This window comes from Indicator indicator, chromosome 25 (genome assembly GCF_027791375.1).
Source record: "Indicator indicator isolate 239-I01 chromosome 25, UM_Iind_1.1, whole genome shotgun sequence".
Taxonomy (NCBI): domain Eukaryota; kingdom Metazoa; phylum Chordata; class Aves; order Piciformes; family Indicatoridae; genus Indicator; species Indicator indicator.
Genome location: NC_072034.1, coordinates 3,254,376 through 3,276,272, shown reverse-complemented (window position 1 = coordinate 3,276,272; position 21,897 = coordinate 3,254,376). Strand labels below are relative to the sequence as shown.

The window sequence follows — 21,897 nt, the reverse complement described above, 5'->3', positions numbered from 1 at the left end:
TGCAAAAGGTTCCTCCTGATTGCACTAAGTCTGACCTGCTCTCCAGGCACCTAAAATCAGCCTTCCCTTTATGCTAAGAAGGAGAGCAGCAGATACTACACTTCACAAGCAGGAAAATCCCTGCTTTGAGCTAGGATTATTTTTTTATTTGATGCTCAGAGGGGTCTCTTTCCAAAGGGACTGTGCTAAGTCAGGCCTGCAGAAGACTGGCCAGTGCAGGGGACTCCACTGCTTCCCCTGGGACAGGATTCCAATGTCTGGCTGCTCTCATGGGGAAGAGTGGAAGTGGAAAAAGAGGGCAGACAGCAGCTGCCCCTGGTGTGGATCCCACCAATGGCAGCCCTTCCATCAGGAGGACAGAGCTATTCCTATCAAGTTCTGACCTCTCCAAGGCCAATAGTTCTTTTGCTGCTGTTTCCCAGCAGGCTGAGGGCTCACAGCTCTGTCACCTGCTGTGAGGATCAGCCAGCCCACTTGCAGGGGGGACAGAAACCAGGAGCTAGAGTTCAACAGCAGCTTCCCAAACATTTCCCATAGAATAACATATTGGAGCTCACCTACCTCAAACAAAGCTCTGCCTGGCTGCCTCACTGAGCTCAGCTATGCTCTGCAGCCTGCCCTGCTGGCTGTTTGCCTTCATGGGAGAAGCTTCACCTGGAGCCCATTCCTGGCTCTTCACAAGAGCAGGCTGCAGGCTGACCCAGGTGGTGATTTATGTCTCAGCTTTCCCTTGAAGAGATGCCAGGATTTGTAAGCTGACCCTACAGCCTCCAGTGGATTCTGTCATCTCTCAGTGGTGTTGGACACACAAAGCACCTTCACAAAGCCCCTGCAGCCAGGGGGGGTTATGAGCCATGATGGCTCTGCACAAAAGAGGAGTCTGCAAAAATCACTTAGTGCTGGTCACAGAATCCTAGAATGGTTTGAGTGGGAAGGGACCTTCAAGGTCATCCACTTCCAACCCCCATGCCATGGGCAGGGACACCTCCCACCAGCACAGCTTGCTCAAGGCCTCATCCAGCCTGGCCTTGAACACCTCCAGGGAGGGGACATCCACAGCCTCCCTGGGCAACCTGTGCCAGTGTCTCCCCAGCCTCACTGCAGAGGATTTCTTCCTAATCTCCAGTTTGTCTCCTCTCCTCAAGCTTCAATCAATTCCCCCTCGTTCTGTCACTCCAAGCCCTTGTCAAAAGTCCCTCCCCAGCTCTCCTGTAGTCCCCTTCAGATACTGGAGAGCTGCTCTAAGGTCCCCCTGGAGCCTTCTCTTCTGCAGGTTGAACAGCCCCAACTCTCCCAGCCTGTCCCCACAGGGGAGGTTCTCCATCTCTCTCTGATCATCTTTGTGGCCTCCTCTGGACCTGCTCCAGCAGCTCCATGTCCCTCTTGTGCTGGAGGCACCAGGACTGGAGGCAGTGCTGCAGGTGGGGTCTCAGCAGAGCAGAGGGGCAGAATCCCCTCCCTGTGCTGCTGCTCTCCCTGCTTTGGATGCAGCTCAGCACACAGCTGCCTGCTGGGCTGCCAGTGACCATTGCAGGCCCCTGGGGAGCTTTTCCTCAGCTGAGCATTGCTCTTGTTTCCTAATCAGAGAAACAGCTCTCCACACACACCAAAGGGTCTTCTCCCATTTCACAAGGCACAGCTACTTCCCAGAGGGAGGAAACAGACCATATTTTTGCTGGCACAAAGCTAAGTGAGGTCTACACAAGATTTTTCTATTCCCATGAGCACCCCTGAGATGAGGCTGTTGATACAAGAACAAAAAGGTAGAAGCAGCTCTGCAGCTCTGGTGAATAATTCACATCAGAACAAGGAAATGCTCTTCTTGGAACATCTCTTCCCTGAGCAAGCACAAGTGGCAATGCTACAGAGGACTCCAAGCTACAGCAAGGGGAAGGTGGACCAGGGAGCCCCAAGCTGGACACAATGCTGCAGAGGTGGCCTCACTAGGGCAGAGTGGAGGGGGAGGAGAACCTCCCTTGGCCTACTGCCAACACTCCTCTTAACACATCCCAGGGCACCATTGGCCTGCTTGACCATGAGAGCACACTGCTGGCTCCTGCTGGACTTGTCCACCTGGCCTCCCAGGGCCTTCTGCTGGAGGTGCAACTCTTCCTTTGCATGGTGCTAAGCAGTCTGCATCGTGCCCATCTCTAGTTCATAAATTCCTAACAGCAGGAAGTCTGGAAAGAGAGCAGAAAGCCAAATGCACAGCTAGGTGCTGGATCAGGTAGGAGACAAGGAGCTCTGAAGTCCTGAATACCAAAAAGCCTGCTCCAGGGCATCTCTTTTGCTTTCAGGCTGACAGCTGTGGAAGGCTTCATTTCCTTGCCAGTTGTTACAGCTCTTAAACCCTCAGCTCTTTCCAGCCACTACAGTGCAGGGCCTTTTTTAATCCAGCAGTCACACATACAGAGAGAAAATTTCCCCAGTCACAAAATAAATTATGCAGGAGGGCTGAGACTGAAGCACAGCTTCACAAAACTCAGGCAAGGATGGAAAATCTGCTGAGCTGACAGCAGACAGGAGCCAAACACAACCTGGCTGAACATCACTTAGCAGCTACACAACAACCATGACTAAGCTGGGACTTCTAGTGATGGTGTTTAGCAAGCAGGTCAGACACAAAGGTTGGAGAGAGGTGGGGGCTTGGTCTCTTCTCCTTGGTGTCAGGTGATAGAATGAGAGGCAATGGCCTGAAACTGTGCCAGGGGAGGGTTAGGTTGGAGATTAGGACCAGAAGGTCAATGGCAACCTGAGCTGCATCAAAAGCAGTGTGGCCAGCAGGTCAAGAGAGGGGATTCTGCCACTCTGCTCTGGTGAGACCTCACCTGGAGTGCTGTGAACAGCTCTGGAGACCTCAACACAGGAAGGACATGGACCAAGCAATGCCTGTCCCTTCTCTCCCTCACTCTCTTCAATTACAAATGACTTGGAATGGTCCTGAGCTGTAGCCAGAGTGAAGATGGATTTATTGGAGAGGGACTTTTTCCAAGGGCTTCAGCCTCAGATGGCAAACTTGCATCTGCTGGGTTTTCCTTTGAGTCAGAAAATATCTCTTCTGCTATCAGCATACAGGAAGGCTTCACTTTCAGAGTAAAACATGAACTCACACCTCAATCTTAATCAACCTTAACATCAACAACGAAGTTGATCCTAGAATCATAGAATTGTTTGGGTTGGAAAAGATCTCCAGGGTTATTGAGTCCAACCAGCAACCCAACACCACCATGGCCACCAAACCCTGGCCCCAAGTGCCATGGCCACACATTTCTTGAACACCTCCAGGGCTGGGGACTCCACCACCTCCCTGGGCAGCCTCTTCCAATCCCTGACCACTCTTGCAGCAAAGAAATTGTTCCTCATATCCAGCCTACACCTCTGCTGCTGCAGCTTGAGGCCATTGCATCTCCTTCTGTCACCTGATACCACAGGGAAGAGACCAACCCCCAGCTCACTGCAGCCTCCTTTCAGGGAGCTGTAGAGATCAATGAGGTCTCCCCTCAGCCTCCTCTCCTCCAGGCTGAACACCCCCAGCTCCCTCAGCTGCTCCTCCCCAGCCCTGTTCTCCAGACCCTTCCCCAGCTTGGTTGCCCTTCTCTGGACACACTCTGCTTTTTCCTCTGAGCTCTCATCTCAGATCATCCCTGCAGACATTCAAGATCAGGCTTGCCATGCTCTGCTCTAGTTGGAGGTGTCCCTGCTCACTCCAGGGCACCTGGACAAGATGACCTTTGAGGCTCCCTTCCAACCTGATGCAATCTGTGAATCTCCACCAAGAAGCAGGAACTGATCAAATATAGGTGGCTGCAGGCTATCAGGAAGGATTGAGCACAACAGATAAAAGAGGACTTGCTGGCTCTGAGGAATTCAGCAGGCACCAGCTGCAGGTTGTCCTTCATTCAGGCTACCAAGGCTTATGGTTAAAAATGTGTGGTTTAAAATTCTCCCATTCAAGAATTTTTTTCAGTGGATTTAGGTTGTGGGGTTGTTTTTTTAACTTCCTACAGAGTCTTTTCCTTTCCTCCCCTCACCAGCCCAGCCCAGCTCTCCTAGATTTGGTTAATGAAGTTTACATAAGATGAGAGGTCCTTGATTTAGCTGTCACAGCTACCATCTGTAATTAATCCTCCCAGGAGCTGGAACACTGCACAGCTTGTTACTGCAAGCTGTGTTTCTAATGCACTACAAGCTTCCACCCTCCATAATTCCCAGCTCCAGGCAGTTTTATGCCATCATCATTCCTCTGCATTCAGCTGGCCAGTCCCAGCAGTCAGTGGAGAACATGACCCACAGGAAAAGGTTGTAAACAAGCTGGATATTGCCAGTTAAGGCAGGCAGGAAGGAGTCCTGCCCCTCTTTTCCTTCCCTTTTCCCAGAGGAAGGACTAAGGAGGCACACAAATGATTTGACCATCCACGGTTGCAGATCTTTTCTGTGTGTTTTCACCCAGATTGCATTGGGTTGGAAGGGGTCTTCAAAGGGCATCTTGTCCATCCCCCCTGCACTCAGCAGGGACACCTTCAACTAGAGCAGGTTGCTCAGGATCCTATTTTGCACAGGACTTCTTCAGCAAGACTTAGCTGCAGTCAAGACACAGCCTTCAACCATAGCATCACAGAATCATGGAATGGTTTGGCTTGGAAGGGACCTTTAAAGGTCATCTTGTCCAACCCCCCTGCAGTCAGCAGGGACATCTGCAACTACAGCAGGTTGCTCACAGCCCCAAACAGCCTGACCTGCAATGGTTCCAAGGATGGGGCATCTCCCACCTCTCTGAGCAACCTGGGCCAGGGTCTCACCACCCTCAGTGTAAAAAAAATCTTTTCCTTCTCTCCAGTCTGAATTTCCCTCTTTGAGTGCAAACCATCACCCTGTTGTCCTGTCACAACAGACCCTGCTCAAAAGTCTGTCCCCAGCTTTCTGACCAGCCCCTTTAAACACTGAAAGGCCTTCTCCCCGCAGCCTTCTCTTCTCCAAGCTGAACAACCCCAACTCCCTCAGCCTGGCCTCACAGCAGAGGTGCTCCAGCCCTTGGATCATTCTCCTGGCCTTCTCTGGACCAGCTCCATGTACCTCTCATGCTGAAGGCTCCAGAGCTGGATGTTGCAACAGATCTGGGGTTTATCTTCTCCTAACTTACACACAGGAGTATCAGTGAAGACATCAAATTCTGTCACTTCAGCCTCCTCTTCAGTGTGACATTAAAAAGTAGGCGAGATGAACACTGCCCCTTCCTGACACTGTGTGTGTGCTGCTGTGCTTTGAGGGACTTCCATCCTGAAATGGAGCTTGCTTGGTTTTCAACACCAGCAGCCCCTGTGCTAGTTGAATTCTGTGAAGAAATGAATTCCTGATTCTGCTCCAAAAGCTGCAATTTAAGCACAGCATAACTTCAAGGAGAAAAAAAAAAAAAAAAAGGAAGCCAAGAATGATTCAAAGATTTCCAGTGATCCAGAACAATTCCTAGCACACCTCAGGAAATTGTTCCAATGATTCCCTATCTTCACAGGAAAAAGCTCTTTAATTCCTCAGCTGAATTTAGCTACCTTTCATTTGCTGCCTGAGCCTTTTTTTTTTTTTTTAGGGACAGAAGAGTTTAATTTATAAAATAAAATAAAATCCCCATCAGATCAGCATGGTCCCTGCTGGCTCTTCCTAAATGCATTACCTTGCCTCTGGCCATGCTCTGCACACCTTCCAGCCTGCCTGCAGCCTCCCTGCTGTTCCTCCTCAAATACCCATCAGGCAGCCCTCTGCCAAGGCAGCAACAAAGCACTTAGAGCTCACAAGTTAAAATAACTAAAACTCTGCCTTCTCCTGGATTTTATGGACAGACTTCTCCAGGCCATGTTCACAGACACCCTTCTGCAGCAGCGTATTTGGATTCCTTAATCACAGAATGGCTTGGGTTGGAAGGGACCTCCAAAGCTCACCCAGTCCAACCCCCCTGCAGTCAGCAGGGACATCCTCCACTAGAGCAGGTTGCTCACAGCCTTCTCCAGCCTCACCTTGAAGATCTCCAGAGATGGAGACTCAACTCCCTTCCTGTGCAACCTGTTGCAGTGTACCCACATCCTCATGGTGCAGAACTTGTTCCTCACATCCAATCTCAATCTGCTTTTCTCTCAATTCAAGCCATTGCCCCTTGTCCTGTCCCTGCAGGGCTTTGCACACAGTCCCTCTGCAGCCTTCTTGCAGCCCCCTTCAGGCACTGGCAGGCTGCTCTAAGGTATCCCTGGAGCCTTCTGTTCTCTGAGGCCACAGCAGGACCCTGAAACACTGACAGACATCTCTGGGGCTTTGCCAGAGCAGTACTTTGGTCAAGCCTGTCACAGAGGGACAGAAGCAAAAGCAAAAGCTTCAAAGGGGGTACAAGAAGAGACTGAGAAAGAAGACCAAATGAAGACAGAGGTAAAAGAAAGGTGCAAGAAGACCTCAGGTCTGACAAAACATTCCAAGTGAGACCAACAAACTGAAGCACCTCTGCTGACTGTGCTGCCACCCAGCTTTTACTGGTAACTCTTGCGTGTGTGTGTCACAGTTTGGGAGGCCCTGACAAGCTCAGGGTCTCCCCAGCCCAAGTGCTCTGCACAAACAGCAAGTGCCAGCTGATAGGAGGACTGCAGAGATAACCTCAAGCTGAGACTAAAAAAAAAGAAAGGCTGGCAGAGGAACAGGGACTTTGCTGAGGGTGTCAGTGACAGAGCCAAGGTGACAGCAGAAGTCTTTGCTTCTCTCTAGAGCACCTTCACCTCCAGCCCCAGCACAGGGAACACATTCAGCAGAGCTGGGCTAAACCCTGAACCAAAGACTTACAAACAAAAAGCATTTTGGAAACCAAACAAAACCTTTTCTGCACAAGCTCTTTTGTTTGGGCTGCTGAACTCTGCTGAGGTTTGTTTGGGGGCTTTTGTTAATGTCAAAATCCTGTGTTTACCAACAGTCCCATTTCAGCTTCTGTGCACACAGAAATCAGCTCAGCAAAACAGCAAACAGCTGGCAGCAACCAAATCTCCATTTAAACCTCAGGGCACACAAAACTACAGGGACGAAATAAGCTGAGCAAAACAGCTGGCAGCAAACAAATCTCCAGTAAAGCTCAGGGCACACCAAGATACAATCAGCTGCCTTCTTCTTGATCAGCTTCCAAGCTGGGGGGGTGCTGGTGTTCTCAACAAACCTGGCAGGTGATGTCCATACCTGCTTCTAAGAGTTCAGAGCTTCAGGGTATGAGCTTTACCCCTGCAAGACAGCTGCTGTGGGTATCCCTGTGCCCTGGCTGGAGATCACAGCAGAGCCGCCCAGCTGGGAGCCACACTTGGGAGACTGGAGGAGGAGAAGCCTTGGAGTCTCCTTCACATCTGCAGAGCAGGGGTCAGGACCTAAGTGCTCAGGACTCAGGTTCATCTGACCTAGTGGAGGATGTCCCTGCTTGCTGCAGAGGGGCTTGGACTAGATGACCTTCGGAGGTCCCTTCCACCCCAAACCATTCTATGATTTATCCTCCCCATGGAGGACAATTTCATAGAATCATAGAACTGTTTGAGTTGGAAAAGTCCTCTAAGCTCATCCAGTCCAACCAGCAACCCAACACCACCATGGCCACTAAACCATGGCCCCAAGTGCCACATCCACAGGTTTCTTGAACACTTCCATGGATGGGGACCTCACCACCTCCCTGGGCAGCCTGTTCCAATCCCTGACCACTCTTGCAGCAAAGAAATTGTTCCTAATCTCCAGCATCTGATACAACAACTGTGTCCAGCTCAAGAAGGGCAAGGATCTGCTTGAGAGAGTAGAGCAAAGGGCTGTGAAGATGCTGAGGGGGCTGGAACATGTCTTATGAAGAAAGGCTGAGGGACTCGAGCTTTTTAGCCTGGAGAAGAGCAGCCTGAGGGGAAGTCTCATCAATGCTGATCAATACTTCAAGGTGGGTGGCAGGAGGATGGCACCAGGCTTTGTTCAGTGGTGCCCAGTGACAGGACAGGGGGTAATGGGCACAAACTTGACCATCAGAAGTTCCATCTAAGCATGAGGAGGAATGTCTTTAATTTAAAGGTGATGGAGCCCTGGAGCAGGCTGCCCAGAGAGGTGGTGGAATCTCCATCTCTGGAGTGATTCAAAGCCCACCTGGACATTGTGATTCTGTGCAACCTGCTCCGGGTGACCCTTCAGGCTCTGGTGAGGAAGCTGGACTGGATGATCTCCAGAGGTCCCTTCCAACCCCCACCATGCTGGGACTCTGTGAGCTGCTAACATTGCAGACAGGCTCCTGCAAATGTAGCTCTTTAAAGGTGCTGTGCAGAAAAGCAGGGAGCCTACAGGAACTTTTATTTATGCAGGTAATAAAAGGCCCAGGAAAACACCAGGAGAAAGAGAATGGGAGAAGGGAAAGATCCCAGGAACTTCCCTCTACAAAAGCCTTGTCACTGATAGGTTTGTACTGTCCCCTGTGTTTTAAGGAGAACAAAGGACTCCAGCACACCAGTTAAGCTGCACTGCCTTCATCTCAAGGTCACCATATGGAGCAGGTAGTCAATAAACCAGCAATTGGAACACAAGGAGGCCAAGAGCTCCTCAGGAAACCCTCTGGAATTCTGTACAAAATGGTGATTAAGAGAAAGGGGAAATGAAGGGGAGAGGAGCCAGATGCAGCTTCTTTGGATGCTGAAACCCCAGCATCTAATTCCTTCAGACACGAGGGGATCGTCACCTTCCCAGCCACCACACTGAGCCAAGAGAAAAAGAAACCACCACAGAAAGACTTCAGTTGACTTCTCAGCAGTCACAGCAACTGCTGGGCCAGGAAACTGAGAGGAGCACAAAGCAGAGCCAGGAGCTGTTCCCAGGGAAGCCAGAGGCAAAGCAGGGATGGATTTCCAACACTCAGAGTGCCTGGCAAGGAGGTTTCCTTGCAGTAACCCCAGGGAAAGTGCTGCAGAAAGAGGAGCAGAGCTCCAGACACAGCCCTTGCTGCCACAGCCACAGGGACCCCAGCAGCACGTGGGCTGTACCCAGCATCAGGGCACCAGGGTGGGCAAAGGGAGGGTCCAACAAACCACCCAACACCATTCCTCCAAGGGGTCCTCAACTCCAGGCTGGATGCCAGAGCACACTGCCCAGCACACACCAGCACCTCCACTGCTAATCAGGGAATGGGCTGGGTTGGAAGGGAGCTTAAAGATCATCCAGTCCCAACCCCCTGCCTTGGGCAGGGACACCTCCCACCAGCACAGCTTGCTCAAGGCCTCATCCAACCTGACCTTGAACACCTCCAGGGAGGGGACATCCACAGCCTCCCTGGGCAACCTGTGCCAGTGTCTCAGCACCCTCACTGTCAAGAATTTCTTCCTAATCTCCAGTCTCAATCTCCCCTCTTCCAGCTTCAATCCACTGCCCCTCATCCTGTCACTCCAAGCCCTTGTCAAGAGTCCCTCCCCAGCTTTCTTGTAGCCTCCTTCAGCTACTGGAAATCTGCTAGAAGGTCTCTCCAGAGCCTTTTCCTCTCCAGAGTGTGCAGAGTATGGAGTAACTCAGGGCTCAACACACACCAGTAGCTCACTAAAGATACTTAAAAAAGCAGTGAGGTAACTCCAGAAGCACCTCTTGAGGGAATCCAGCTCACAACTTTCCATCTACACACACTCCCCAATGCCCCTCACCTAAAACCAGTGCTGATGTTGCTGCGTCTGCCTTAACCTCAACCTTGGGGACACCTTGAGTAGTGATGAGGTAAGAACAAGATGCAGAGCAGTGGTTGGGCTTGCTGCAAATCTCTGACAAAATAAACCCCACCAAACCCATTCCCTCTTTGGAAAACACCAAGTGGGGAGCCAGTTGCCACTTTGCAGCTTTGCTTTGTGTATTAAATCAGCTCAGTGGCTTGAGGGCTGACTGCCAGCATCAGGGTCAAGTGTTCAGCTGGGAAGATGCCCAGCTCCACTGACATCCAAGCAGCTGAAGCCCTCTACAGTAGCTGAGGAGCCAGCCTTCTAGAGCTGGAGAGGAGGAATGTGGGCTCCCCAAATAGCAAAGTGCTGATCACATTTCTGTAAGTGACTCTGGCCTCACTCCCAGGTTCCCTGCAAACTGGCAAGGCTACAATTGCTCCAGCACTGCTATCCAGAGATGGGGATCAGAGTCACAGAATCAGCCAGGGTGGAAGAGACCTCCAAGATCACCAAGTGCAAACAACCACCCAACCCTATCTAATCAACCAGACCATGGCACCATGTGCCTCATCCAGTCTCTTCTTAAACACCTCCAGGGACACTGATCCCACCACCTCCCTGGGCAGCCCATCCCAATAGGCAATCTCTCCTTCTGGGAAGAACTTCTTTCTAAGCTCAAGCCTAAACTTCCCCCTGCACAGCTTGAGACTGTGTCCTCTTGTTCTGCTGCTGGTTGCCTGGGAGAAGAGACCAACCCCCTCCTGGCTACAACCTCCCTTCAGGTAGTTGTAGACAGCAATGAGGTCACCCCTGAGCCTCCTCTTCTCCAGGCTAAACACCCCCAGCTCCCTCAGCCTCTCCTCACAGGGCTGTGCTCCAGACCCCTCCCCAGCTTTGGTGCTCTCCATGCCAGCACAGGGTGGATGTTTCTCACCCTTCTGACCTGCCCAGCAATCCTCACACAACCCTGCTCTGTCACTCCAGACAGATGCTGCTGTCAGCACTGTCTCAGGGAGCTTTCCAGGCATGAATGGCAACAAATCATAGCTGTCTTGCTTCCTCATCATCTTGCAGCCAAGGGTCAGGGCTGTAGCAAAAATAGTTCACATCCATACTGCTTGGAGAGTGAACACCAGAAGTCATCCCCTGGACTTGCTTGTGCTTGCAGCCCAGAAGGCAGCCATGTCCTGGGCTGCATCAAAAGCAGCATGGCCAGCACAACAGGGAGGTGATTCTGCCCTTCTGCTCTGCTCTCCTGAGACCTCACCTGCAGCACTGTGTCCAGCCATGGTGCCACCAACACAAGGAGGACATCAAACTGTTGGAATGGGTCCAGAGGACACCATGAAGATGATCAGAGGGCTGGAAAACCTCCACTATGGAGACAGGCTGAGAGAGTTGGGGCTGTTCAGCCTGGAGAAAAGAAGGCCCCAGGGAGACCTTAGAGCCACCTGCCAGTACCTGGAAGGGACTACAGGAGAGCTGGAGAGGGACTTTTGACAAGGACTTGGAGTGACAGGAGGAGGAGTACTGGCTTTGAGCTTGAGGAGGGCAGATTTAGGCTGGAGACTAGGAAGAAATTCTTGACAGTGAGGGTGGAGAAACACAGGAACAGGTTGCTCAGGGAGGTTGTGGACATCACCTCCCTGGAGGTGTTCAAAGCCAGGCTGGATGAGGCCTTGAGCAACCTGGGCTGGTGGAGGATGTCCCTGCTGACTGCAGGGGGGTTGGACTGGATGACCCTTGGAGGTCCCTTCCAACCCAACCCATTCTGTGATTTTCTGAGGTGCTCCCTTGTGTGCTGGGCTGTGCTCAGAAGGGGACAGCAGGACACAGCCCTGCTCACAACTCCTGCAGCACAGCTGAAGGGAAGCTGAGCTGAGCTGGGCTGTGCACTGCTGTGTGCAGCAACGTTGGACCTCGGCCTGGAGCTCCCCTGGCTGGGCTCCTCTGCTGCTGCCTTCATCAAGGGTTAATCAGTTTTACAATCTGGGGCCCTGACACAGGAGAGCAGGGAGGGATGTGCCAGCAGAACTGGGCTGGGGGATCCCTCTCTGGTGGTGCTGCCAGAGGGGAGCAGAGAATTTTGTGTGGCAGGCTGGAAAGCTGCACGTAGCAGAACATGTTCAGTGTGGAAATGCCAGGGGCAGGCCACACAGGCAAGCTGAGGATGTCAGCTCAGTAGAACCTGTTCCAGGGGAGACTGAGCCTTCTGGGTGTGTTTGCTTACAAGTTATTTCCTCACTGAAAAGAGAGGTTTTCTGAATGACAAGAAGGCACTGGGCCAAGCACTGCAAGCTCACCTGGAGTGCAGCATCACAATGTGCCTGTGGCACTACCAGAGCTGCTGACAGCCTCCCACAGAAATCCCCAGAAACCTTTTGTCTTCAACTATGGCTAGAGATGTAGCTTTGCTTCAGTGTTTTCTGTTATGTTAGGGCTACAGAGATGCTGAGGGGAACATCTCTCATGAGGAAAGACTGAGACACTGAGGCTGTTTAGCCTGGAAAAGAACAGGCTGAGGGGGATCTCATCAATGCTGATCAATACTTCAAGGGTGGGTGGCAAGAGGATGGGACCCGGCTTGGTTCAGTGGTGCCCAGTGACAGGACAAGGGGAAACTGGCACAAACCTGACCATCAAAAGTTCCTCCAAGAAGAACTTCTTTAATTTCAGGGTGCTGGAGCCCTGGAGCAGGCTGCCCAGAGAGGTGGTGGAGCCTCCATCTCTGGAGACATTCCAAACCCACCTGGCTGTGTTCCTGTGTGACCTTCTCTGGGTGACCCTGCCTTGGCAGGGGGATGGCCTGGATGATCTCCAGAGGTACCTTCCAACCCCTAGCATGCAGTGATTCTGGGGTGTGATCCTGGGCTTTTCTCAGTGTTTCTGCCCCAGTGGCTGCAGGTGAGCTGTTACTGGGTTGCTGTAGGAAGGCTGTTTGCTGCAAGTCTTGCCTTATGACATTTGCCTGTCCCACTCCTGCTGCACACCCACACTCTGAAGGCACTTGGAAAACCCTTGGTGCAGAAAGGGAAGGTTGAAGAGTGGAGAATGCAAAGCACTGCAGGGCTGCTGGAATTGCTAACACCACAAAAGTTCTGCACCCTGCCTGCCTGACTTACAGCACAGGTCAGCTTCTGGTCAAGTGTCTCCTGTGAGGACAAACCCTTCTCTGACTGCCAGCTGTGCTGAGCAGGTTTGTGTTTCTCCCTCTGTCCTCACCTCTGAGGGAGGTTTCAGATCCACACAAGCACTGCAGCCACTCCTTTCCCTCACAAAGAGAAAATACTCAATTACTATGCCTTTTCTTTTTTTCCCCTTAGCTGGAGGGCAGTGGAGGTGGGGATGAGGAGACATTCATACCACAGGGAACGCAAATGCATGTGGGAGGTATTGATCAAGTCCATGCCTGCATCTCCCTGCCAGCTGGCTTGTGCCAAGCAGAGTTTTCAGCTCTGGGGGCTGTGCATGGAGGGGGGAGCAGGCTGGACTGAAAGTGTGACTTGACAAATGACACTTCATGGCTGGTAGGCACTGCACTAAGGAAGGGCAAGCCCAGCTGGGCAGTCTCCAGGACATTCTGGGTTTGGCTGTGCTAAAGCATGGATGCTGTCTGCTGCAACAGCTGCTGCTGCTGTCTGGAAAGATGAATTTCTGGACTGGAAGTTCAGATCCCTTTGGAAGTTTCCTGAGACACACATGGGGCTTTTTTTTTTTTTTTTTTTTTTTTTTTTAATGCTATAAAGCACCAAACAAGCCAAGCAGCTTTTCTTGAGGGAATGTTTTTAGTCACAGAATGGCTCAGGTTGGAAGGGAACTCAGAGATCATCTACTCCAACATCCCTACCATGGGCACCACTCAACCAGGATTGGTTGCTCAAGGTCTTATCCAACCTGGCCTTGAACACCCCCAGGGAGGAGGCAGCTCCCTGGGCAGCCTGTTCCAGAGTCTCACCACCCTCATGCTGAAGAGCTTCTTCCTCAGCTCCAGTCTGACCCTGCTCTCCCTCAGCTTCAAACCATTCCTCCTTGGCCTGCCATAGGTTAAGTTGGAGTCGATGCTGTGCTGTGACTACAACAGATCCTTGCTCAACCTAGCAGCATCCCTTTAAATCTCCTGATCAACCTGATAACATCTTGCAGTGCTCTGCCTACATTTTACTGCCAGCAGCTGAAAGCAAGCCTGATTTGATGCTTTTAAAAATCAGATTTCTCTTTCCATTTGTGCTGAGTCAGAAATGAAAGAGGAAACATAATAAATAGAAAAGGTTGTTGTGTTGGGGTTTTTTTCCCCCCTGAATTTTAAGTCTTCCACTCAAGGTAGTTTCTATTCTGAATAAATTTAGTGACTGCTAGAAATAAATGTTAGCAGGTGCAGAGCACTTCAGGTTGGGGAATGCTTCAAATTAGCAATGGAAAATGAGCTTCACTTCAACTTCTTTAGAAGGGGAACAAAACTCTACTGGAAAAAAAGATGAGATCAGAACTGCAGATTTCAGTTGAAGGCTTTGCTGCCAACTCTCAAACACTCCAAATGTTTTTGCTTTTCTAAATAATGTGATTAAAATGTTTCTGCTTAGCCTGGGGGTACATCCTCAGCTCCAGCAGGGAACAAAGCTCTGCATTTATAACATGCACACAGCTCTAGCTTACAGCAGCACAGAGTCACAGAATGGCTTGGGTTGGAAGGGACCTCCAAAGCTCACTCAGTCCAACCCCCCTGCGCTCAGCAGGGACATCCTCCACTAGAGCAGGTTGCTCACAGCCTTCTCCAGCCTCACCTTGAACATCTCCAGGGATGGGGCCTCAACTCCCTCCCTGGGCAACCTGTTGCAGTGTTCCACCACCCCTGTGGTGCAGAACTTGTTCCTGATCACAGGCTCACAGGATGTTAGGGGTTGGAAGGGAGCTCTGGAGATCCAAGCCCCCTGCCAGAGCAGGACCATAGAATCCAGCACAGGTCACACAGGAACACATCCAGACAGGGCTGGAAAGTCTCCAGAGAAGGAGAGTCCACAACCCCTCTGGGCAGCCTGCTCCAGTGCTCTGTGAGCCTCACAGTGAAGAAGTTCCTCCTCATGTTGAGGTGGAACCTCCTGTGCTGGAGTTTCTATCCATTGCTCCTTGTCCTGTCACAGGGTGCAAGTGAGCAGAGCCTGTCCCTGTCCCTTCCTTACTGACCCCCAACCCTCAGATGTTTATAGACATTGATCAGATCCCCTCTCAGTCTTCTCCTCTCCAGTCTAAGCAGCCCCAGGCCTCTCAGCCTTTCCTCATAAGGCAGTGCTCCAGTCCCTTCATGCCTGTAGCCCTCCCTTGGACTCATGTCCAACCTAACTGTACTCTGCTCCAGTTTGAAACCATTGTCCCTTGTCCTGTCACCACAGATCTCTCCTCTCCATTCTGTGTCCTGGCTGGTGAAAGGCTTGGGCTCTAATCTTGCCTGTGCTGTGGGAGGGCACCTGGCACCAGCTTTATTTGGCGATCAGGGTCTTTACAAGAGCTGCCCTGTTCCACATTTTCCATTCCACTGCTCCTCCTGGCTGGTAGCTGCTCAGCCATGAACACTGACTGAGGTAGATGATTAACATTTAATCACCCAGTTAGAGGAGCTCCTGGCCAGAGCCTTGGCAGGAGATGTTGGGTTTCTCATGGCTTCATTCCCCACAACAATTACCCAGTGCTTACCCATTCCACAAGTCACTCTGCCTTCCAGCCCTGTGCCTGCAGCTGAAGCAGCCTTCTTTAGGAAACAGCATCTTGTCATTTGTCACTGACTTCTCCCTTTTTGAGTTCTCAGCATGAAAAAAAGATCCTTTTTCCTTTGCTAGATCACTTCCTCATTCCTTCCCTCTCCTCAACCCTATCACAGCCTCCATCAGGTTTGTCATTTGCATTTTCTCTTTAGAGTAGGGGTTGTGATGCTTACTTATAGAAATCAGGTTTGGCCAGAGGAAAAAACTTCCAATGCTTTAAAAATGCTTAAATGTGGAGACCTGTGGGCAGCAAAAAGTAGTGCAGCTATAGAAAGGTGACAGTTTACATCACCTGGGGTCCTGCCTCAAAAGTACTTTCCCCCTGGGCTGAAGCTGGCCAACAAACCATTTTCATGCTGGGGTTGGGTGCCTCAGCTGGGCCTTGCCCTGAAAACTTCCCTGTTCAGGGGTTGGGAGCAGAGGCAGCAGCCTGGGAGCTGGAAGCAGTGTCCCACTGCTGACAAAAAAGTGTAAGACCTTGAGGTGCTGGAGCATGTCCTGAGAAAGGCAACCAAGCTGGGGAAGGGTCTGGAGAATAGGGCTGGGGAGGAGCTGAGGGAACTGGAGCTGGGGAAGAGGAGGCTGAGGGGAGACCTCATTGCTCTCCACAGCTCTGAAAGGAGCTTGCAGTGAGGCTGGTGCTGGCTTCTTCTCCCAAGTAACTAGCAACAGGACAAGAGGCAATTGCCTCAAGCTGCACCAGGGGAGGTTTAGGCTGGAGATGAGGAAAGTTTTCTTTGCTGCAAGAGTGGTCAGGGATTGGACCAGGCTGCCCAGGGAGGTGGTAGAGTCCCCAGCCCTGGAGGTATTCAAGAAACCTGTGGCCATGGCACTTGGGGACATGGTCTAGAGGTGTTGGGTAGAAGGCTGATATCTTAGAGGTCTTTTCCAACCTTAATGATTCTATGAGGAAATAAAAGAGCTGTGCCTGCAGTGGGTTACCTGACAAAAGCACTGAGAATGACACTCATCAAACCTGGAGACCTTTTCTGTTCTGCTGCTGTTGATGGAAGCAGAAGCCAACACTGCTCTTTGTGGAGCAGTGAGGTGTGTATGAAGCTCAGCAAGATGATGTTTGGGTTGGAAGTCAGAGCCTGTTTTCTCCAGAAGGGACTTCATTGCATCTTTCTGTGTCAAACCTGGCTTCAAGTATGAACAATCAGCCTGTGCTTGTCTGTCTTGTGCAGGTCATAAATGACAGCTGAGTTGAAAACTGAATTTCCCTCTCTCCAGCAGAGGAATTGAGAGCTGCAGAAATCACCCAGTGGGGCACAGTTCTGGGCATCTTACTGGGTTTATGTTCTCCTCAAAAATCTGTAATCACACTCCAGGAACATAACCTTCATGGTCATCAGGTGACTCATAAAGGTCTTTGAAATGATCAAGAAATTCAATATGGCTTTAATGATCCCCAGGCAGCTCTTTACAGAAGTGGTATTTCCATGGTGTGTGCAGCAGGAGCTTTGGGAGAGAGAAAATCAGAACAAAAGGCCTGGAGCAATTAAAAACAAAAAGTCAAAAGAATTTGTGGTTCCTGTTTTGTGTTGGACAAGAAACAAAAAATTGTGGTGCTGGAGCAGGCTGCCCAGAGAGGTTGTGGAGTCTCCCCCTCTGGAGAGATTCCAAACCCACCTGGCTGTGTTCCTGTGTGACCTGCCCTGGGTGACCCTGCTGTGAGTGATGATCCTCAGAGATCACTTCCAACCCCTACTCTTCTGTGGCTCTGTGACAGTGGTCTCTTGTGGAATTATCTTGCAGGTTGGTTTCATAGAACCATAGAACTGTTTTGGTTGGAAAAACCTTCTAAGATCATCGAGTCCAACCATCAAACCACCGCCACCATAGCCACTAAACCATGTCCCCAAGTGCCATGGCCACACATTTCTTGAGCACCTCCAGTGATGGTGACTCCACCACCTCCCAGGGAAACCTATTCCAATCCCTGACCACCTTCTATTTCCCTGTTTTCCTTGAATAGCTCCTGTTCCCATCAGAAATGCCAGCCTGCTCCTCCCCTCACTGTCACACTTGTTGCACAGGCTTGTTAAAATTAATTGATTCCAAGCTGTCCAAGATCAATCATCCTCTGAGCCTCCTCAGTAGACATCAGCTCTCCAGCTGCTGCTGAATTTCACACAGAGCCCAAGATATTCCTCAGTGCTTTCAGGAAGACAAAGAATAGCTGGGACAAAACTGCTCAACCTGAAGCTGCTCCAGCTTTTATATCACTGCTCAGTGATTGTCAGCCTTGAAAGCAGCTGTGAGGAGAGCCACATGCTGCTGGGATGCTCTGAAGTTGATGGTGCTGGGGTGGCTGCATTTCTGCTGTGCATATTAAACAGCTCCTAGAGGGAATGGGCACAGCAGGCTTCCAGTGGAAGGGTCACTGCTGTTCACAGAGCCACAGAATGGAAGGGACCTCTGGAGAGCACTGGAGCAGGCTGCCCAGAGAGGTGGTGGAGTCTCCTTCTCTGGAGACTTTCACAACCCACCTGGATGTGTTCCTGTGTGACCTGCCCTGGGTGACCCTGCCTTGGCAGAGGAGTTGGACTCAGTGATCTCCAGAGGTCCCTTCCAACCCCTCCCATTCTGTGAAATCTTCCTGTGTCAATCTGAAGAACTTCATGCCAGATGAAGACACTTCAGAAGTGTCCTAACCTGCTTCCTCTCTGGTTTATGGGGATTCAAACTGAGCTTGTTGCATGCTCAAAACTGGGACATTTTAACTGAAGTTTGATGCTGACCATAAATTTTTGACATCAACAAGAGCTGAAAGTTAAGGTCTTCCTAGAATGGCTCAGGTTGAAAGGGACCTCAGAGATGATCTACTCCAACCTCCATGCCATGGGCAGGGACACCTCTCAACTAGGCACTGCAACAGGTTGCCCAGGGAGGGAGTTGAGGCCCCACCCCTGGAGCTATTCAAGGTGAGGCTGGAGAAGGCTCTGAGCCACCTGCTCTAGTGGAGGATGTCCCTGCTGACTGCAGGGGGGTTGGACTGGACGACCTTTGGAGGTCCCTTCCACCCCAACCCATTCCAGGATTCTATACAAATCTGGGATCCTTTCCCATCATCCTGCCACACTGAGCTGCTGGATTCAGTCCACTTGTGGATTTGCTTGCTCTGGAACACCACAGAAAGTAGGTGACTCCAGGACCTCCAGAAAGAAAACCTCCTTTAGAACCTTCAAGGCCCCAGATGCGTTCTTTATGATGTTGCAGTAAACCAGGAGGCTGCAGGCAGAGCTCCCTGGAACTAAGCTGCAAGGTGTCTCTATTTTTCCAGCTCTCCCAGATAACTTAGGTAGTTTCCATCTCAAAAAAGCTCAGTGGTGACACTTGGGGCATTCTAATGACATTAAATAGCTAAAGCCTTTAAAATATTGCTGTAACCCTCCAGAGGGGGAAAGGCTCAATGACCCAGGTTATTTTTTAACCTATTTCATCTGAGAATAACTGCTCAGAGGTTGCTGTGCAAGATGTGATGGATTTAACCAGATGCTCTCATCACTCCTACTGCAGTGCTTGAAAAAAAGACCTTCTATAAATACACCCAAAAAGCCCATGAATTAGAGAGGCATGAAGTGGCTTCAGTCAGGTTAAAAACATGCTGGCACCATCTACAAGGCACTGAAAATAGGAAGTGTAGAGACTTCATTGCAGCCCTCACCTAGCACTACTTGCTGATTTTAACAAGGAGGCTCCTTATTGAAGCTGTCATAGGAGAAATTATCATCTCCTCTGCCTGAACATGGGGATTTATCAGCTGCTTGCAGAGGCTAAGGAAGGGACCTGAGCAAACAGGATGCTGAGGAAAAGATAAGACCTTGAAGATCAGCTCAGCCCCCTTGCTGGTACCTGCAGAACAAAATGTATATTGACATGCAAGACTAAAAAGGAGGGGAAATGATCACAGATTAAGAGAGTGCTGTGGTCCACTGTGCCAGACTTCAGTGATAGAGGATGGTCTACTCAACCCCACTTCACCTACCAGAGTTGTTAAGCTGCTGAGGTGGCACAAACCTAGAGGACAGACAGGCTGAGTCCACTTCCTAAGTCAGAGCTGCCTGCACCTTGCATGCCCTGAACAAAGCCACACACTCCAAAGCACCAAGCAGAATGCACTGCACAGCCCACTCCTAGGATGCAGAACATCATGCCTTCTCCTGGGGGATTTCAAGAGGCTTGCCTCTGATCTCACAGAGATTTCTCTGCCTGAAGCACGAAGGAGAATTGACTCTCTCACATCTTGTGAGCTTAGATCTTCCCCCTCAAAAAGATATTTATGCACTGCAAGAAGGGCAGGTCAGGGGAGATGAAAGTGTCTGTGGTAACTCCAGCATGCTCCTCTCCAAAGTGTGAGGGGATCTAGAGGTCCCACCACCCTTTGACAGTCTAAAGGTCCTTCTCAGCCTCACTGCAAAGGAGCCTGCAACCTTATGGGGCCAGGCTGTTGCTAAAACACATAAGAGAAACCCTACCTCGCACAACACAGAAGCAGGACAGGCACAAAAGGAACAGATCTTCCAAAAGATCCCAGAACCACAGAATGCCAGGTTGGAAGGGACCCCAAGGACCATCTGATCTGATAGGTGGTAGTGGAGTTGAAATGAGCTGGCCCAGCACCCTGTCAAGCTGAGGCTTCAAACTGGCCAGTGCAGGGGACTCCACTGCTTCCCCTGGGACAGGATTCCAATGTCTGGCTGCTCTCATGGGGAAGAGTGGAAGTGGAAAAAGAGGGCAGACAGCAGCTGCCCCTGGTGTGGATCCCACCAATGGCAGCCCTTCCATCAGGAGGACAGAGCTATTCCTATCAAGTTCTGACCTCTCCAAGGCCAATAGTTCTTTTGCTGCTGTTTCCCAGCAGGCTGAGGGCTCACAGCTCTGTCACCTGCTGTGAGGATCAGCCAGCCCACCTGCAGGGGGGACAGAAACCAGGAGCTAGAGTTCAACAGCAGCTTCCCAAACATTTCCCATAGAATAACACATTGGAGCTCACCTACCTCAAACAACAACCCTTGGTAGACACAGGCACCTATGGGACAAAAGAAAAAATGAAATAGATTAAAAGTGAGCAACACCAGCAGCAGGATCTCCAGTGAACCCCACAGCACCACCACCACCTCCAGTGAACCTGCTGAGCAGCCACCTCTGGCCATGCACTTGGCAGTCACAACAGAAATGCAGTTTAGGTGCAGCAAGGCAACCTCTGGGCAAGCTTGAGACTGCAGTGTCAGGGACTCTGGCCAAAGCAGACTCAAGAACTCAGAAAGTGGCCCAAACAAGGCAGAGAGAAAAGGGGAGACCTCCCACAATAATGCAGGTGGTCTTGAAGATGGGGTTAGCACATCTCTGGTGCACCTCCGCTGACTGCTGATGAAGCATCACAGCATTGGTGCCCATTTTTTGCCAGGTAAAAGTCAAGGACACAGACAAATCAGAGCAGCAGCTCCAGCACCTCAATGTTCTTCTTGTAGTGAGAAACTGAACCCAGTAGTCAAGGTGTGGCCTCACTGGTGCCCAGTACAGGCAGTGATGCCACTTGAGAAAAGCTGAAGCTCCCATTCTGGTTGGAAGAACAGAGAAATGCTGGACTGGGTGTACACTGATATATTCCTCTTCAAGAAATCCAACCAAGGGGTTAGGAAATGAACCCATGAAGAAGTTGCAGGACAGGGCTGGTTTTTTTTTTCCCCCATTGATTTTCTAGGAAACAAACAGTGCCTTTCCAACAAGTGTCTACTGAAAACCTAACAAGATTGGGAAATCAAAACCAACCCAAGAAACTCCAAGATGAAAAGAGAACATGGGAAAAGCTGCCTCAAGGGATCCCCCCCAGAGAACTAAGCATTCCTCACACAGGAGGGGTGCTTCCCAGAAAACGCAGATGAGACAAATTTGTACAGCAAAGCTTGGAGCTACATTGCCTCCAGTCAAAAGCTCCTCTTTCAAATTTGCTTTCCAGCTCAGCTATAAGAGGCTGCAGAGCCATCATCAGGTGCCCTGATGAGAGCTTGAGCCACAAGAACCCAACCATGTTTCTCCCAAACTCAGCAGGTTCTACTCATACTAAATGGCACTAAATAAATTGGAGAGGAGGAACGATTTCTTTGCTGCAACAGTGGTCAGGGGTTGGAACAGGCTGCCCAGGGAGGTGGTAGAGTCCCCATCCCTGGAGGTGTTCAAGAAATGTGTGGCCCTGGCACTTGGGGACATGGTTTAGTGGCCATGGTGGTGTTGGGTTGATAGTTGGACTCAGTGATCTCAGAGGGCTTTTCCAACCAAACAATTCCATGATCTCCCAGCATCCCCCTTGGTAACCTGTGAGGGATCAATCATGTATTTGGTTCTGCCTCCCCATCAAAGCAGACTCTGCGTTTCTTTCTAGCCCCACATGGGCTGGAGTGAGCCTTTCTCTGGAGAGTGCAGTGGAAGGAGTAGCCTGCAGTGCTGAGAGAGACATGTCTGAG

General features: G+C 50.8%; 1 protein-coding gene across 1 annotated transcript in view; it reads right to left on the bottom strand.

Annotated features, from left to right (window-relative positions):
* The window catches only part of FRAS1 (Fraser extracellular matrix complex subunit 1), a 148,934-nt gene extending 128,104 nt beyond the window's left edge, over positions 1 to 20,830 (bottom strand). The window contains exons 1-3 of the mRNA XM_054392216.1: positions 20,734 to 20,830; positions 20,431 to 20,462; positions 20,308 to 20,343 (exon numbers count right to left, since the gene is read on the bottom strand). Coding sequence (XP_054248191.1) covers positions 20,308 to 20,343; positions 20,431 to 20,462; positions 20,734 to 20,830 — 165 coding nt within the window. The remainder of the gene's footprint in view (positions 1 to 20,307; positions 20,344 to 20,430; positions 20,463 to 20,733) is intronic.
* Positions 20,831 to 21,897: the final 1,067 nt, after the last annotated feature.